We start from the raw sequence: 19954 nt of genomic DNA, 5'->3' as shown, positions 1-19954 counted from the left end.
AAATAAGAATACATTCTGCCATTAACAGAAAAGTTCCAAGGACAGCCCAGGAAAGAACTCCAAACCTGGTGTTCTCCAGGGCACAGGTTTTTTCCTCTGAGATCTGAGCCAGGAAGTTTCTTCTCACATTACTCCTAAACCACCCTCCCCCCACCAAGAAGTATTTCAGAGAAAACCACCCAACTGAATTAAATTGTGCAGAAAAATAAATAAATAAATAAATAAATAAAGAGTGTGGAAAAGAATACAGAAGGGACCCAAGAGAGAAATTTTTATGGTATTAAGAACAATTCCACTTTTTTGGTTGATTTTTAACTCTTGCTCATCCTAGATAATTCCTGTTTTGAGAATGAGGACCTAATTTATTCTATAAGGAGTTCAGTCACCAAGTAGCAGAAAGGCAAGCATTCTGTCAGGACCTCAGCAGTCCATATGTGTGGGCAGTAGAGAAAGGCACTCTCTGCAGGTGGACATAGCTCTTGCAGATGAGTAGCTTAAGGGGATCCAAAGGGATTTCAGCCCCCTCCACCCCCTTTGGCTAGGGGCCCTGTGCAGGGCACACAACACATAAATATACACAGTGGGCCTACATGACGGAAAAGAAAAATCTTGGAATTCCTGAGGCTGTTCATGTAGACCCAGAACTTGAATGCCATATACAAAGTCAGGATAAATTCATTCTGCCAGAATCTTTATTCATTACTGACATCCTAGACTATTGGCACAATGATCTTAATCATCTGACCTTTTAGAGGCAATTTCCTCATCTTGGCTGGACAGATCGGACTAAATGCTACATTTGGCTCTATTTTTAAATTGCCCAGATGGGTGTATGACTTGGGGTGCCCACATATGCTGGACTGCTTCCAGAGACTGTTCGTACCTTGGGTGTAACCAGCAGCTGTAGACAAGAGACATGAATGGAGATGAGAGAATGGTAAGAGCCAGGTCAGTGTCCTTCTTATGTAAGTAAAACTGATTTTACCACTTCCCTGTGAAAGTTTGGATTCCAGGGGGTGGTCACTCTTGGTCACCTATAAAATGGCAGCCAAGTGCAGACTGAAATCATGGATGATGGGCAGAAAGTAGGGAGCCAATTCTGAGACAGCTGCTTCTGATCTCTGCTGCACCTACCCCATGTTGGATTGGATTGTGCTACGTGTGGAAGAGTTCACCGTGAAAGTGGTCCTGTTCATTACACTAAACAAGGCCATATTTTTTGGCCCCTACCTGCTGTGACCCAAAATTTGCTTTGTTTCTTTGGAGACTAAAAGGATTTGATGCTTAGAAAAGAGGAGAAAAGGCAAACTGGACTTGAGAGAAGAGTAACCACAATTCCCAAGATTTTTAGGCTTTTAGCAATAATGTACAGGGGACTGCATCCTCATTCAAACAGCTTCTCCTCATCTTTACTTTTAATTTCCCATTTCTTCTACCTAAAATGACTTTCCCTCAGACGAAGTTTCTTCTTCCTTCTTGCATGATCCATGTCCTTCTTTCAAAACAGATGCTTAACATTCACCACTTCCAAGAAGCCTTTTTACACATCCAAACTGATTGCTTCCAGCCCTAAAAATGCAGATGGTGACTGGAACTCAAAGACATAATTGTAACTAAAATTGTGGCGTGGGTCTAAGTCAGCAAACTGCAGCCTGCAGGCCAAATGCAGCCCACAGCCTGCTTTTGAACAGCCCATGAGCTAAGAATGGATTTTACATGTATAAGTGGTTGGGAAAAAAAATCAAAAGAATACTCATATTGTGTAACATATCAAAGTTACCTGATATTCAAGTATCAATGTCTACAAATAAAGGTTTATTGGAATGCAGACATGCTCATTTGTTTACATATTGTCTATGGCTGCTTTTGCACTACACTGGCAGAGTTGAATAGCTGCAAGAGACCATGTGGTTGCAAAGCCTAAAATATTTACTATCTGGCCCTTTCCAGAAAAAGTTTATCAATACCCCATCTAAGACATTAAAGGTGCTAGAAATGTTAAATAAGAACACCTCAAAGAAATAGATTTCAGGCAAACCAACAGAACAGAGGTTATCAAAGAGCCACATGAAGGTCTGAGCCCATAATTAAGACTAAATGGTTACCAAGAGGAGGAGCGTATTTAAAGAAGAAGGAAAAGGGCTACATAAAGTCTACCTTTTACATTTAGTAAGTGTAGAGATAATAATGTCCGTGTTGCTCACTGCCACATACCCAGTATCTACCCCATTTCTTAGAGCTGAGCAGGTGCTCGTTGAATAGTTATTGAAAGAATGAATAGGAAGGAAGGAGGAAGAAGCATAAAACAAGTGAAACAAGAGTTGCACAGGGTTGGGAGTGAAAAAGGGTCCCCAACAGCAATCTCAAGTTTGTCTATCCTTGCATAATATGCCACAGGTTCTCAAAAGTTAGAAGCTAACATACCATTTAGAAGCTAACATATCAATTGTTAATCTGTGCCCAGGAGACGAAAAAATGACCGAATGACTATAGTAATGGCCATGATCCCCATTCAAGCCCACCTTTCCACCCTTCCTCAATCACCAGACACTTATATATTTAGTCCAGAGACAAAATTGAGACTTGAAGATTAACGAGGGGAAGGAAATCAAAGATAAAGCTCATGAAATAAACATCACCACTTGTTGATCTTTGATTAACTGGCTCTTCTTTCCGAAACAGGGCCTCTTTTTCTTTCTCTCTCTCTTTGCTTGCAGGTGACACCCACACATATCCTTCAGTGTTGGCAGAGATGCTCACTCAGATAACAACTGGAGTTCATGCTGCACATTTTCATCTTCATGTGTCATCATCACCAAGTAAAACCACAACTATAGGAAAACAAAGCTGTTTGCTGCTCTTCTGTTTCAACTGACATTTCCACCCAGCTCTCACAACTTGTTCTTTGGAGCCAGAGGAGTGTTTAAATCTGTCATCAAGACAGCACTATCAAGATGCAATGTAAGGAGAATCTAGTCCACCCCTACTCTAGGATAAATTCACCCTTCTGTGACTTTTCGTCCCCTGAATTCCTGGCACTCCAACACCTTTCAAAATTTAATCAAGCAAACAGGATACCAAGCTGGTCTTTGGAAAGCATATATTCTGGCCTTTTGAGTAGCCTCAATAATGAGGTCAGCTTAGAAAAGACAAAATATTCTTGGATCACCTGTATTTCATCCCGAGCATTTTTCAAGTATGGAGCCCAAGTGTCCACACACCCTGAAAAGAACAAAAGAAATACCGCGAAAGTGTACTACATTCTGCTCTGGACAGTGGTCTGGGTTTCTAAGTTCTGAGAGCCTGTGAATCTTCGAAGGGAAAGCATCCATTCATTTGGGATGCCATCAGAGAAAGTGGAGAGATCCACCCATGCAGATTTGTTCCTTAAGAACCAAACTTCTGAGTACCACTGACGAAAAGTCAAGAGTGAGGCAGTGCCTCAATTTAGGAGACACAAATAAGTTACCAAACAAGGGTCTGGTAATGACTCTCAGACCATTCCAGTTGCTGCTGCTGGTGTGGTGGTTTGGCCTCCATTATGATGGATCTAGAAGTTTCTTTGATTTTTCTCACTCATCCATTATCTCTGTTACAGGCAAGATGAGAGAGGAGAAAGGGTACTGCTTAAAAAAATCCATATTTTTTATCAGACTAGAGAAAAAAAGGTACTTCAGGGCTGTGAGCAATTATATCATTCAATAGTTATGTAGTTAGAACATGGTGGGAGATCTGTTAGGTAAAGTTATTAAGTTTGCACTTGATTTCACTTTGAACTTGGGTTTCAAGGTGCTAGAACCTTTTTACATAACTAGGTTACACTATTTTTATTAGCCCAATAAAGGAGCACTTATTGAGCAGATTCATTTAATGGCTGATTTTTACCAGTCTTGTCCCTTTCTGATTGAATTGGTTTGTCCAATTGAATTCATGAGTGATTAGCTAAGTTCAGGGTTTTTTGGAGTAGGAGGATGCATATAAACTCATCTTTTTCAAGTTTACCTTTATTAAATTTAATGAGCTCCATTTCAACAAAGAAGAGTCACTTTGGAGAAGAACTCATGGTACACCTATCTGACTTCAGGCCACCTTCAAAGAAGAGTTTGCAATGAAATAAATAGGAGCCACTATGTAAATTATCAGACAAGCTCTGTGTCTCTTTTTCAAGGGCCTTCCCCTACCTGCAAGATGATAGCCATGTGTGTGTGTGCGTGTGTGTGCGTGTGTGGTGATTAACATATCTGATTTGAATTTTCAATTTACTAAAAGTGCCACAATTTTGTTTGTTGTTGGTCTTTTATTTTTAAACTCTTACAAGCCATTAGAGTGTTCAGTTATGAGCATGACAGATAAAGAAGCTGAAATTATCTATCCCCAGCATTCTCATCTGTGAGCTCTTTTTGAATCATAGCCAGGCAAGGCATTTATAGAATTTGCTGGGGTCAAAAAAAAAAAAGAGAGAGAGAAATGAGTAGCAGTTCATAGTGAGATGGGATTTTAACTACCAAGGCAACAGTGTTAGAAGTCTCAGTCTAAAGTCATGTTTAAAACATGGTCGATACTCTGTTAAGAGTAAATTTGGGAACTTCAATGGAAAAGCAACTTACTCTTGTCTGTGGCTTATTTAGCATGACCTTTTAAGATGATTCTAACAGTATTGGTTTTCATCACTGCACAAAAATTTCTAAAATGTGAATGAACTTCTATCTATCAGGTTTTCTTTCATCAGGTTCGGCTGTGTATTACATATGTTTTACCTCCTGTTTCACTGATAAAATGGATTTTTGAACTTATTAATAGAAAAGTAGAAAACGGAGCTGACTCTCTCCTTCTCAGAGTATGATTAGTACATTTAAGCTGACCATTAATACATAAGGTGTATGCAGTTCATTCATTTAATCAATAAATATACATTTCATGCCAGGTACTATTCTAGGCACTGGGGATATGGCAATAAACAAAGCAGACAAAGTTCCATCCCTCATGAAGCTTACATTCTACTTTGGGGAAACAAACAATAAACAAATAAATAAGTTTTTAAAAATCTTGCATAAGACTCTCTCTGCCCCTCACCCGTTCATGCTCTGTCTCTCTCTGTCCCAAAAAAAATAAATTAAAAACGTTGAAAAAAAAATTTTTTTAAATAATTAAAAAAATTAAAAAAAATCTTGCATAAGAGATGGTGAAATGCTATGGTAACAAGGCAAGCAAGGAAAGTATATAGGGTTGGTGGGGCAAGTGGGGGTATTAACTAGGGCAGAAAGTAACATTTAAGCAGAGGCCTGAAGGAAATGAGGGAGCAAGCCAGATAGATACCCAGAAGAGAACATTCCAGACAAAGGAAACAGTATGTGTAAAAGCCCCGAGATGGAAACATGCCTGTGATGTTTGAGGAGAAATATGTTGGAAAGTATGCATATACCTCTAGGAGAGATTTCCTGAGCCTCAAATGTGCTTACAGATCCCAAGAAGTTACTCAGCCCAGGACTTGAGAAAATCCTTGCCACTGTCCTTGACTTGGGTCAATTACAGGTCTACAGCAGTGATGACCCTAGTTCTGGGTCCATCACTGCCACCATCTCTAACCTCCAGAATGTATTTGAATTTAACACTTTGAGGTCAGTCCCTAGGTGGGCTGTGGCTCTTATCCAGCAGAGCAAAAAGCTGAAATGAGGGATCTAACATCCATTTAACCATCAACATCCCCATTAAATTAGCCATGATAACTAGTGGATCCGTTAGTTAACCCAAGGGACTGATGGGGTCAAGACTAAAGTTTGATGTCTCTCGTAGAACATTCACATCACACAAAATGCACAGCCTGACATCTCAAAGATCTAAACCATTGGTCTGATGAGAAATTGTGACTAAAGCCAAGTAAACAAACCAGGAGTGTACCTTGCTTGAAATAAAACTACTATCTGAAAGTTTGGGTTTTTTTTAAAAAGCTAAACTGGAGATTTACTTTAAAAGATTTATCCCACACCATTTTTAAATAGCAAGTTTTCTCCAGATTCATGGCCAAAACTGAAGCATACCTGCTTTGAAAGACAAATACTAAAGCATAAATTTAAAAACAGTTACGTGATAGTTCAGTAATTTTACCACTGAGTACACAGAACATAATGTACACTTGGTCTCTTTAAACTGGCATGCTTGGTCCAACATAAGTGAGTTCACAATCAAAAATTATAGAAATACTATTAACTATGAGACTCTTACAATAATAGCAGCAAATGACATTATTTTCTTCATAATTACCTTATGTGAAACTGTAAAAGCATTGCTCCAACCACTGTTTTTAAACCATTTCTTGGCTCATACTAATAATGAAAATGGACTTCCCTGTTAACATTTCTACTTTGGCTCTGTTCAGAGTGAGTAAGAGAAATCTAAAGTGTGATTCATCTATAGTAGACCTATTTTTCCCATCAGAAAATAAAACCATTTTTTTTTACCAAAGATCAAATCTTTCCATTTTTGAAATTTATGTTTTGACATTGCCCTTTCTAAAAATTCTCTAGCTCTATCATTTTCAAATCCAATCCAGTCACTTGGATTAAAGAACTCTGTGTGCCAAGAGGCTGGCAATGCAGCACACGTGCCAGTAAAAATTCAGGAGTTTTTGTCACCCAAGTACTAGCGAGTTTGACCTTCTTTGGGTTAATTGTATTCGTGGAATGGAAGCCCATTTCAAAGTCAACTGAAGTACAATATTTTCTGTCTGGAATCATAGGATTCCTATCCCTCCCCACATCACACACACAAAAAAAAAAAATTAAAGAAGACTTCTTTCTATACACAAAAGTGGGGGGCAGAATGCTGTACATTTCATTACAAGCTAAAATATTCCAAAACAGGAAAATGGCAGAAGTTAAGAGATTCTCAAATTTTATAGCACCTTATCCCTGGGTAGTGGGTTTAAATTTGTGTTACAATATTCTTCCCCTTCTCGGGGCATTTCCCAGTTTAATCTTTATACATAATTTATATGGCAATAATAATAATAGCTAACATTATTTGTCAGGTATGGTACTAAGCATCAGGGACAAGCATGAAAAAAGGACAAATTTGGGCCATGCCCTGATGGAGATTATAGTATAGGGACAGAGCAGTACATCACTGGTCCAGTAGATTATGATCATTACCTCCATTTTATAGTTGAAAAGCCAGAGTCTTAGAAAGTCAGCAACTTGCCTGAGGCCAACTAGTAATGGGACTTGGACAAGATCTATTTCATCTGCTTCTACAACCTAGACTCCTCTAACATCTGAATAAATCGAGGCACTGAACAAATTGTAAAGGTAGCAGTAAAGCTCTTCTTCAAGGTCCCCAGGCATACTCCATTTGACCCAAACGGGAGGCAGAAAAATATCTGTGCTCATTACAAGGTCAGGCTTTACAGGGTCAGGCTTTGTTGAGTATCTTGAGAACTTTGATGTGGACTCAAAAGACATACTCCAAAATACTTTTCCATGTCATTGGACCTCCAGGGTAAACACACAGCTGAACCCACAGAGTTCTGGAGCACAGAGCCCTAAAGCACATAAAGTCTCTGTAAAGGAGTTCTTGCCACATTTCCTTTTGCCTGTTGTCTTCTGGAAATTTTCCACCAGATGCCAGCCACTCCCTGAGCACACTGGCAAGAGTCCCATCATTCCCTTCTATTCTCCTCCTTTAGAAGAAGCATCTTGGGACTCATCCTCCATATACCCTAAGGAGTACTAACACCCCTTTTTCACAGTATCATTGCTGCTCTGGATACGCTTTCAGCATCCCACTTTAGATTTCTGCACAGATAACAAAGAGACCAACCCAGAAAATCTGAAATATATGGAACAGAAAAGCCCCCTCTATGATGTGACTGAAATGATCTGCTAAAGAAATAACACTTCATAGTATTCAAATAATTTTGACATCAGGTGGTTTCATTTCCTGACACATTCTTCTGTGGTTTGGGGGGACTACTTTATTCTTTTCAAATCATATGGTCAGTACTACATTGAATTCCCATTGCAGGGAGTAAGAAGAGCAAGACTGCTTCAAATTGCTTTGAAGGTATTCCACTGGTCCAAAGGACTAAATATGACCAGAATTAAAAAAAAAAAAAAACAAAAAAAAAAAAAAAACAAAAAACAACACAATGTCTATATCTTTCTTAACCAAAAGTATTAAATAGGAACTAGTGGCTCATTTCATGAATGAGAGACAGTGTTTTAATGATTTTAAAAATATGAAGTCTCCCCCCTCCCCCACCCTTACCTATCCCCACCCTAAACCCGCCTTTAACCAAAAGGAATGGTTTTGTAACCTTTCTTCTCCATCTAAAAAGTCCTTCCATATCACACTCCACTTGGCCACAGTGTTCAGGTGAGTGAGATGAAAGAGAAGTGAAATGGAAAACAGATTTCAAGGCTAACAGAATCCACTGGCTTTTTGTTCTCTACTGTAACCTCTTGATCAAGTCAATAAATACATGGTAAGTTGAAATTTGGGTCATGGCACTACAAGATAGAGCCTGCCACAGCAATATTCTTTAACTTCATTTCAGAGCCTCAAAATAATGTTATTTGGTCTAGTCATTCAAGAAACATTGGCATCGTTGGCCTAATAAGAGCCCCTAATGGGAGCTGGTGGCCGGCTGAAGACGAGGCAGTTTTTTCCTATCCAGAGCAGTTGTGTTGAGCAGGTGAAGCGCTGCCAGCCGGCTTGCATCTGGATAGGCGTCCATGTCAGGAACGGTATGCCGCAAAGTCGCGTGCTGGGGCGTAGGGTTGGTAGTGCCTTCGGGTGGGCCCTGGCCTCCGGGGGGTCATGTTCATATAGTCACTCTGAAGGATCCTACTCCTCTTGGTCTTCATCTGCAGAAAAGAGAAACATCACTGTGAAGGGGGCAGGGGCACAGAAAGAGACGTCATGGGAGGAGCTCTAAGACTTGGGAGCAACTATTCAGAACATAGACTGTCAAATGAAGCTGAATACACCTGACTTCATTGAGCGCCTTGGACCTGGATAGTGACTAATCAAACCTAATTACTTTGGACTCTTCCAAATTAACCTGTGAAATCGGAATCAAACAACGTATTTTAGATAAATGTACCCATGTTACTCTTAATACAATCATTTGATCTGAATTCCAAAAGCATATCTAATTAACATATCCTTTGTTGATATGTAAGTACTCTTTAAGGCCCTTCCTCCCGTGAAAAGGTTGAGCTTCTCCACTGCAATCTTCTTATGTTAGTCATTTGGTTAACAAGTTGTTTTTCCACAGGTAATCCAAGAGGACCTTAGATTCTGAAATGATCATAAAATTCATAGCAGTGGAGTCCAAATTAGTGGAGAGTTATGGTTCTAGACAACTACTTACATTCCTATTCTTTTATATGCACGTACATTTCTGTAAAGACAATAGTGTCCTTCATCTCTGTTCCTCAGACTCTGCTCCTTCTTCCCCTTTCTATCAGGGGTAAGGGAAGAAAGTAGGGGCAATCCTAAACCCAGAGCAAGAGCATACTTGCCATAAATCTTAGCAAAGTTTTGACTGGGCATTAGGAGCATCTTTTCTGAACCAACATGATGGTAAAATTTACATATTTGATAAAAGTCCCATAAAAATTCTAGAAATAGAAAGCTACCCAGATTTCTGAATGCAGAATTCTCTATTATGAAAAAAAAATGTCTATTTCTTGGCACCTAGGCCTGGTGCATAAGTAGATATGTTGCATGTGAATGGAATGAACACTTGAATAAATACGTAAGCAAGTGACTTCTGCCCTGGCCTATTTCCATGCACTCCTCCATGAACCATTCATACCTTTGTTGTCAAATGGGCAGGAGCAAGTGTTGAAGGTTGGAAAAATACTGACTCCCACATTACCAAATACAGCTAACATGTTTTCAGTTGTCATCATTTGAATTCTCAGCCACATTCTACACTAATGATTATTCTCTCCTTTTTGAAGCATTCTTCCATTTGCCTTCTGTGAGATGGTACCATCCTGGTTTTCATCCTACCTGTCTGGCTACTCCTTGCCTGCCTCCCTTGCAAGCTCATCCTTCTTTAAGTAGTCATTCAATGTGAGTTCCCCATAGACTTCTACTCACTCCTTCCTCTCTCTCTCTAGGCAATCTCATCCCCATTTGCAACTCTTCACCCAAATTTATATCTCTGACCTAGACCTCAAAGGCACTTAAAACTCACCATGTCCAGAAGGAAACTCAAGAGCCTCCCATAAAGTCTGGTCCTCTCTCATTGTTTCTGATCTCAGCGGGTGATATTACCATATATACGGTTGCCCAAACCAGACGACCTAAGCCTCATTCTTGACACAACCAGCTCCCTATCCCCTGTTCCAGGGGACATTTGACAATGTCTGAAGATATTTTGGGTTGTCACATCTAGGAAGAATGCTATGGCACCTAGTGGGTAGAGGCCAGAGATGCTGCTGAATACCCTCTGATGCACAGGGCAGCCCCCTACAACAAAGAATTATCCAGCCCAAAATGTCAATAGTGCCAAGACTGATAAATCATGATCGAAAGAGTCTGATCATGAAAATGAATGGAGTGAAAGGGAAGTAATGGATACAAAATATGTGACCAAATTTAGAATGAATATTATTGGATTGCTTGTCCATTCCTTTTTGCTCATACCCAGAGATGACTGATGATTTGAGCCTGGGAGCCTGGAAGGATGCTGCTCCATCCATAGATATAAGACAAGACAGTAGGAGAAGTAGATTTGTAAGAGAAGGTTACAAATTCAACTTTGGTCATTTGGGATTTGAATGATGGATGAATGATCCAGCTGAAACTAAGAAGACCATAACATTAAACAGACATAATTGGGAGATTCATTCAAGAGAAGTAGCCATGGAAACCAAGTGGGTGAGGGAAGTTGCTCTTCAAACATCTTGGCTCTACATCCTTTCTATAAATGAAAGACTAGAGTTCTCTTGGGCACAAGGTTATGACACGGCAGGAGTAAGGGCAAGGAAGTGTCTGCCCCCAAATAAATGTGGAAGGCTGCTAATGATACCCTGGCAAGAATTTTAGCTCTTACTACAGCTCTGAGGACTTCCCTTGCCAGACTCCCAATGGCAGCCTTTGCCTTCAGACACCCAAATAAAACTATAGCTGGCCCCAGTAATGAAGATGTCTTGAGTCTGAGGCTCTCCAGGTTGCACAAAGACTATGAAAGATCTGCTCAATTGGCTCCCATGCTTACCCTCATGCTGTTATCATATAGTGGACTTAGTCCACTTAGCCATAAACATAAAAGTGGGATGGAAATGACACGTGCATGGCTGGGAACACCATACAGAACCTGTAGTGTCCAGCTGCATCTAGCACGTGCCTATATGTGTGGGGAGTATTTGCCTTATGTGTCTGTGTGACTGGGTCATCTATTCTGCCCCTTCACCAATCCGCTGTGTCTGCTAAAGATGTGGGACTTCACAATCTATCTTCCCTTGCCCTTCCTCCACTCCCACTCTTACTTCCTTATTTCCTCAAAACAACAGCAAGACAAAAGACAGTTCGCTTAAAGACACAGTCTTCAAGAACACACTGAATTTAAAGGCAGATACTACCTATCCACATACTATCTACATTCCCTACATTGTGATTGATAGTGGAGAAGACCATGTTTTTTAAAAGGCTCCTTTAAGAAAGAGAATAGGTTTTACCATTCAGCTGAGTGAATGGTGGATTGAGTGACAGTAACAGGTGCTGTTCTGCAGCAGCCTGGCAGAGGATAGCTCTTTATTTATTCAAATGTCAGCAACAGGTCAAGAACAGAGATAGAATGTGCAGCTGCTCCCAGAAACCCACTCAACCTACAACTGCCTACAGTAGCACATCACAAGCACTCAGGAAGTTCCGGGAAAACAGCAGCTACACCAAGGCACAATGTAGACCAGTCAAAAATAGGATCCCAGAATAGGACCCAGGAAATGGCTGAACTCTAGGGATCCCTAATGCCCTGTCTAGCTTAGCCAGTTGGTGGTTGCTTAGATAGTAACAGCAGCAAGAAAGATGAGCCAAAGGTAAAAATGCTGTATTATTCTACAAAATATACACATATATTTATTTCACACCCTTTTTGTCAGAGAGTATAAAGATCTAGGTTGAGATGCAAATAAAGAGTTCTTATTGGACAACCTGACTACAAGAGACCACAGAAGATAAGATTATGCCAACAACTGGCTCTTCCTAATTCACGGGGAACCTATGAACTAGAATAAGACTAAAATAAGTTTTATCAAGACAAAGCAAGTAGTGCTACTAAAGAAAAGCCCATAGCATCTATGATGTTTCCAATTTGAAAGTAAACTGTTTAAATTCACTGAAAAGGAGAAGCAGGCTTTGTTCCTCTGGGCAGTCCCAGTCACTGAGCCTGGATTTAGTGCCTGATAATAGTAACTGATATTCTAATGTGTATTTACAATAAGTTTTAAATGATGAGCAGCACCCTTCTGACCACTGAAAGTTAAAGTAATTCTCAAAACTACTTCCTGGGAAGCTGGTAAATTACATTGACCTAAGTCAGCATATTACAGGGGAGCACCTGTCTTGGAGATGTACCCAAAAAGCCGCTGCACCTATATTTTAGATTAAGACATTGAAATTCCTAAGGGATGAAAATAAGGGCTAAGGTTCTACATTCTAAATCATTGGCAAGTACCACAGAGGTTCAAAAGTGGGAAGGTACCTTGTATGAAAACACCAAGATCCAGAAAGATGAGGGACTCAACTGACATCAGAGGAAGAATTTAGGCAATTTTCTCTACATAAAAAGCTCTCAGGGTTGGGCAACTTAGAGAAGGCAAGACAGGTAAATATCAACTTGATATCTAGTATAAAGGATTTCCAGGAAAAAGTAGCCACTTTGTTCCCTACCCTGCAGAAGGTACAGATTAGGCAACAGGCAGCTTAGCAAATATCCATCTGCCCTTAGAATCTCTCACAATTCATGTGGGGAATGGGAAGGATGGAGAGGCAAGCTTTGGTAATAGGCCAATGAAGTTTAAAAGGATCTCAGGCTGCATCTATCATTGACATGACCATGAACCCGGGATGCCCTCCTCACCTCCACCTACCACCACCACCCCAGCACTATAACAATGCTATAGTAAATAGGATGATTCCACTTGTCATGGTTTTCACTGACCCATGTGTAGATTAGTTAAATGTGTGGAATATGCCTTAAAGACCCTTATGGGGGTTATCAATTCAACAATCTGACAAGCACTCATTAAGCATTAAATATGCTTAATACCAGATGGATGGTGAATATCAAGAGAAATAGTCCTTTGTCCTTGAGGAGTAACATTTCTTATTGAAGACATGACTCATACATGCATCTGACTTATAAAAAAAAAATTCAAAGACAACATGGAATCAAAGCAGGAGATACTCTGTCCCACACCATGTACATGAGAATGGGAGGTTTCTGAGTAAGGGGAAAGACCCTTTGGTAAGGGAGTCCCAATTTAACAGTAGATACAGTCATCAAGATATGTTCAAAACTTCAATTTTGAAGAAGGTAAAGAAAAATATGCCAAGTTTGTTACTTGAACATTTGCACAAGTTGGTAAACTCTAATTCAGTGCTGAGAGCTCAGAAAAGTCTAACTCCCATTATAGTTTCATAATGACAGCAACCATACTTGGCCTCACAAAATTCAACTGCTTCAGAGGAGATAAAAATATGACTCAGATAAACAGACCTAGTTTCTTTGCTAGGTTTGAATGCAGAATGCATAATTTCAGTAGCCAAATTTCTCACAATTTTTGACCCTGAACCAAAATTGTTCATTGGTTTCATTGCCTAGATTCCCAAGTTGCTTAGATTCTTATACATATATGTATATTAAAGCTATTTTACGTGTCATAATGATATTGCAAAATGGGGAGAAGAAAAGTACCTGGCCCTAAGACTCCCAACCATCACCCGCAATGTACCCGTTTAGCTTCTTATTCTGCCTGGCCACCTAATTAATGCCTTCTAAAAACTAGAATTCACATTAGGTTTTCATCTCCAATACAGTTGAAAGCTAAAAGAGAGCCTACTCAAACCTAGCAGGGAAATAATAGCAATAATAGTAACAATCACATGTTAAACAGAGAATAAACCACACAGGCATAGTTCTTGAACATGTTCAGATTACATGTGTAGTGGAAAAGGTACACAAAAGCAGTGTTGCTTCTCTTACCCAGCAAGCACAAAGGGCCAATGTTGCTAACAAGCTATAGAAACCTAGGATTCCACCAACCACCACCAGTGCCCAAAATGGCTTGGAAGATTCAGGAGACAGCTGAGCTGGACAAAGATGTTTCTCTGAAAAATAGAATAGAGTGGGTTAAACGACATGGGAATGGCACTTGAGTACATTTCCTTCCTTCTGAACATTATGGAAGAATGGGAGATGAATCAAAGTATGCAAAATATCACTAGCTTAGAATGTGCAGACTTCCTCTTTGGGAAGTCACTGATCATGACCTAGTTTTCAAGACTGCCATTGAAAACCATTACTTTAGAGTGGTGCACTGGTAGAGTTGCATGTTACCTTTCACGTGGATAATGGTCCCATTGCTCTTCTCATTGTCTATGTAAGGAGGTGGATACATGACTTCAATTTTGCAGAAGTAAATATCCGTTTGGTTAACAAACAAATTTCGGAGGTAGAATGTCACTGTTTCATTGCCCAATTTCCCATCACAGTCGAATCCTGTACTTGAGTAGAACTGAGGCTGATGGGAGTAATTTCCATTCACAACGCAGACTTCCACAGCACTATCTACTCCCTTATAAAGGGATGCCCGGAACTCCTTTGAGAAGAGGTTGTGAGTATACTTGCAGCTAAGGTTGACCTCATTGTTGTACACCACAAGCCTGGGCAACTGCTTCACCAAAATCTTGTTTTCTGAAGGAGGAAAAATCATTTGCTTAGAACAAGGTCATGAGGACTTTTTTATCCCCCTGAAATCAAGATATATTAATGAACAAAATAAACGGATCTCCAGCAAAGGCTTTCTCTTGGCAGAAGAAGATGCAGGAACTCTTCGGAAGACAATACACTGAGAGTTTAAAAGTTTACATTTTTATATTATTTCCATCCTTCTTAGAATGGGACAATGGAGAATGTTTTCACTTGGAGGGCAGAATGTGGCCTCCTTTTAGCATTGAGCACCACAGCTATGCGTTTGGAATTTTTGAATCTTGACTAAGATTCCAAAGATGTTAATCATGTTTAATTTTGTTATTTTCCTGATAGAGTGGGATACTTAGAAATGGCTTGTAACACCTGACATAGATACACAAATAGATTTGTCTTTAAGTTGTGATGCAGGTTTTTGTGAAGGAATTAAAATGTTTTGAGCCATTTGATTTTATTGGGATGAAGAGTAAGAAGGATGAAGTAGGATGAAGAGTAAGAGAAAAAGTAGGATGAAGAGTAAGAGAAAACATAACCCAAGGAGTTTAACTTACCTTCCATAGCATATTCTGAGAGAAGCCTTCTCAAGAACTTCACATATTTGTTCCCTTAAATCACAGAAGATAGAAGAGATATACAAGAGTTCCCCCTCTTTGCCATTTTTCTACCTTTATGCTATTCCAGTAAATGATCAAAGAATATGGAGACCATCTAGTTCAATCTTTTCACTTTTAAAGCAAAGAACCTGAAGCTAGGTGTTATAACCTACATGTAGAAGAGAGCATATCCATCCCATCTTACTTCCCACTATATCCCCATTGCCTGGAACACAACTGTGTGTGTATATATATATATATATATATATATATATATATATATAAATAATGACTGTTTAAGGGCTAGAAATAATAGATGATTTGTCTAAATCACTAAACAGATGATGAGCAAAGCTAAGACTAAAAAACCCAAGTAAACTACAATAACCTGAGAAATAGACCACTTAAGCATTAAGAATCAACTTTGCAAAGTTCTCTAAATTTTCCATTATTCTAAAACAATGAATTGCTTTGTGTCTCTGACTCAAACTTTAATAAGAACCAAACATTTTTGCCATTATTTTGGGGTATGCTAATAATTGTCTACCTATTTTCATTTTCTTTAAAAAAAATGTTAGGGGTGCCTGGGTGGCTCAGTTGGTTAAGCGTCCGACTTTGGCTCAGGTCATGATCTCATGGTCCATGAGTTCAAGGCTGACATCAGGGTCTGTGCTGATAGCCCAGAACCTGAAGCCTGCTTTGGATTCTGTGTTTCCCTCTCTCTCTCTCTGCCCCTCTGCTGTTCATGCTCGTTCTCTCTCTCAAAAATAAACAAACATTAAAAAATATTTTTTAAGGTTATTTGAAGCAACATCCCACACACCCATACTGAAGAGCCAAATAGAATAAAAATCTATTAAAATAAAACCTACAATTTAGCCTGGATTTGAATTCAAGTGCTCAGGTGTTTTGTTTTTGCTTTGGGAAGAAGGAAGATGCATAGAACTAAATCACTAAAAGCTTTTCATCACCTATATAGTTCTAAACACTAGTTGTACACCAAGAACTTAAAAAACAAAAACAAAAACCTATCCAGGTCCCATTTCCAGAAATTCTGATGAAATTTGTCTATGCTGGATGGGAGAAGGGATTTGTATCATCTATTTTCATTTTTTAAAACAACTTATTGAGATACAAGTCATGTACCATAAAGCCACTCTTTTTTTTTATAAAAAAAAAGTATACAATTATACTTATAAAGTATATTATAATTATACTTTATAATAAAGTATATAATGTATACAATTCAGTGGTTGTGTTTCATTTTGTTTTCTTTGTTTATAGTTGACACACAACGTTACATTAGTTTCAGTTGTACAACATAGTGATTCAACGAGTTTATACTTTATGCTATGCTCACTACAAGTGTAGCTATTATCTTGTCACCATACAACCATATTATAATATCATTGACTGTATTCCCTGTGCTGTACTATTTATTCCCATGACTTACTCATTCCACAGTTGGAAGCCGTATCTCCCAGTCCCTTTCACCCATTTTGCCCACCACCCCCACCTCCTTTCCCTTTGGCAGTGGTTTTTTTACTATACTCACAAATTATGAATGGATTGCCACAATCTGATTCCAGAATATTGTATTTTTCTTACCCCAAAAAAGAAATCCCATGCTCGTTAGCAATGACTCTCCATTCTTCCTTCCCTCTAGCCCCTGGCAATCACTAAACTGTTTTCGATCTCCATGGACGTGCTTATTCTGAGCATTTCACATATGTGGAATCATACAATATGTGGCCTTTTTTGTCTGGCTTCTTTCATTTAGCATAATGTTTTCAAGGTTCATCTATGCTGTAAAATGTATCAGAACTTTATTCCTTTTCATGGCCAAATAATATCCTGCTGTATGGATATACCAAATTTTTTTCTATTCATCATTTGCTTTCACTTCTTTGTTATTATGAATAATGCTGCTATGAATGTTCGTGTGCACATTTTTGTGTGGACATGTTTTCAGTTCTCTTGGGTGTATACCAGGAGGGGAATTGCTAGGTCATATGCTTTAACTCTGTTTAACTTTATGAGGAACTGACAAAATATTTTCCAAAGCAACTGCAGTATTTTACATTATCTACCAGCAGTGTATGAGGGCTCTGATTTCTCCACATTCTTGCCAACATTTGTTATTGTTCATCTTTTTTATTATAGCCATTCTAGTGGATATGAAACCGTATCTTATTGTGGTTTGATATGCATTTCTCAAATGACTATGACGTTGAGCATTTTTATGTGCTTATTAGCATTTGTATATCCTTTTTAGAGAAATGTTTATTCAGATTATTTGCCTACTTAACTGGGTTGCCTTTTTATTGTTGAATCATCGGAGTTCTTTACATATTTTTGATGCAAGTTCCTTATCAGATATGTGATTTGCAAATATTTTTCCCATTCTATGGATCATCTTTACTATTGCCATAAAAATCCCCCCCTTTGATTCTAATATTTAGTTAGGGCTGAAAATCACTATCGTGTAACAGATTTCTTAAGCTGACAGCATATTAGAATCACCTGAAAATTTAAAAACCCTTGATTCCCAGGCCTGTTCAATCAGAATCTCTGTGTACAGGATCCAAACATCAGTACTTTCAGTTTCTCAGGAGATTCTAATTTTCAGTGGTTACAGAACCTTACAGTTGAAAACTCATTTCTTATCCTCAACTCATAGGCCTCCACGGGCTTTTCCAACCTCATTTCCTCAAACCCAAGCCTCCATTAGCCAGACTATTTAAGTCAACATCTCAGCAACATACTGTGTGAGCATTACTCTCTCCATACTTTGTTAACTAATTTCATGGCCTAGAATATCTCCCTTCTCAGGTCTCAAAACAATTACTATCTGTATCATTTGGTCAGGTTCTACATTTTGAGCACCTCCTGTTTCATATGCTTCAAGCTTTTGACTTGTGTGTATTTCCTCTAGTCTTCTAGTTTCCATGTCTTCTTTGAGCAAGGACAACCTTTTATGTTTCTTTGTATGGTACGATGTGAATAATAGGATCTCATTAAATAATCAATAAGTGAAAGATGGTAATCTGACTGTATCATTGTTATCAGCAGCTAGGTCTGATTACCATCTCACTAAATCCTTATTCAAAATGTGTGTCTCAACAACTGAGCTTCATTTATGATTCATTCAAACACTCCCTAAAAGCACTGAAAAGCACATGTAAGGAATCAAAAAGTTCAACCTGTTATGATAGGGAAATGCAACTTGTGTTTTGTTTTGTTTTATTTTGTTTGGTTTTATACTTTGCTTACCTAGAAAGAATCATTGAGCCATTTCTGACCAGAAGAACCAAACCCAGCAAGAAATGCCAGCATCTCCCCTCCTTTTCAAGGAGTACAGGTTAGCTATTGGTATTTCCGCTTACTGAGCCCTCCAGGGGTTGTTTCTCTTACTAATTATTTGGACTCTGTTTTAAGAGACAGTCAAATTCTTCCTGCTCTGCCTTCAAGAGCTGCTATAAGGAAAAAGATGACAACAGGACTTCTTTGCCAAGGTAATAAAAGGGAGAATAAGCAGATAAACCAAGAAAATCTAGAGAGAAACCCTGGAAGGTTAGCCACTTTGGCTTCCTTCTCCCAGCACCCACAGTGAGAGAGGAAGGGAGACGGAAGAAGGAAGAGAAGCTCTAGCATTTATACTCCAGTAGTTTGCTTAATATTCTTGTGTAACTCAGAATATGACACCTTCCCAAGATGCACACAGAAGAGAAAATTTCATTTCCCAAAGATGAATAGGGCGCAGTTTCTATCCTTGGGCAGCTTACAGCCTGATGGGAAAGAAAGATACGTAAACAAACGGCTACTTTTAAAATACTGGCACAGTGATCTGCACAGTGTTTCTAGGTGTGACTGGACAACCAGCTCAGGATTTCTGAAAGTGAGTGCTGACCTAAGTGTTGACGTATGCATACACTTATTCAACAAATTTATTAAGTAAAAGCCTAGCTAAGATGAGCCTTTGTGTCAGGGATGGGGTGAAGTAGGAGACTGTGTGGTAGGACATGGGGCATGAAGTAGTGGACTGCAGGGAATATAAGACAAAGAGAGAAAAAGAAGAGTCTAGGCAGAGGAGATAAGGAGGTGAGAAAGAGTATGACAGAGGTAGAGAATTATAGCTACCTCAATTTTGCTGGACCATGACTTGTAAAAGACAAGATTGGCAAACAAGTAGAGTTCATAGCTTGGGCTCTCTCTTGCAGGTGACGAGGACCTATTGAAGCATTGTAAGCAGAAAGGTGATTTCATTTTATAAAAAATATGGAGGGGCGCCTGGGTGGCTCAGTCGGTTAAGCGGCCGACTTCGGCTCAGGTCACGATCTCGTGGTCCATGAGTTCGAGCCCTGCGTGGGGCTCTGTACTGACCACTCAGAGCCTGGAGCCTGTTTCGGATTCTGTG

General features: G+C 39.2%; 1 protein-coding gene across 2 annotated transcripts in view; it reads right to left on the bottom strand.

Moving 5' to 3' along the window:
• Positions 1–230: 230 nt before the first annotated feature.
• The window catches only part of CD28 (CD28 molecule), a 35817-nt gene continuing 16093 nt past the window's right edge, over positions 231–19954 (bottom strand). The window contains exons 2-5 of one of the 2 annotated variants that reach the window (XR_001511131.2): positions 14573–14929; positions 14219–14343; positions 7149–8861; positions 231–2831 (exon numbers count right to left, since the gene is read on the bottom strand). Coding sequence is in view for 1 of the 2 variants with exons in the window: in XM_007089968.3 (XP_007090030.3) it covers positions 8733–8861; positions 14219–14343; positions 14573–14929 (611 nt within the window). In the remaining variant the exon portion in view is untranslated. Of the gene's footprint in view, positions 2832–5136; positions 8862–14218; positions 14344–14572; positions 14930–19954 lie in introns of those variants that run through there. The other variant, XM_007089968.3, reaches the window with a different exon arrangement.

The sequence above is a fragment of the Panthera tigris genome, chromosome C1, assembly GCF_018350195.1.
Source record: "Panthera tigris isolate Pti1 chromosome C1, P.tigris_Pti1_mat1.1, whole genome shotgun sequence".
In the NCBI taxonomy this organism is placed as follows: Eukaryota; Metazoa; Chordata; class Mammalia; order Carnivora; family Felidae; genus Panthera; species Panthera tigris.
Note: the sequence above shows the minus strand (reverse complement) of the source record. Positions and strands in the feature narration are given on the sequence as shown.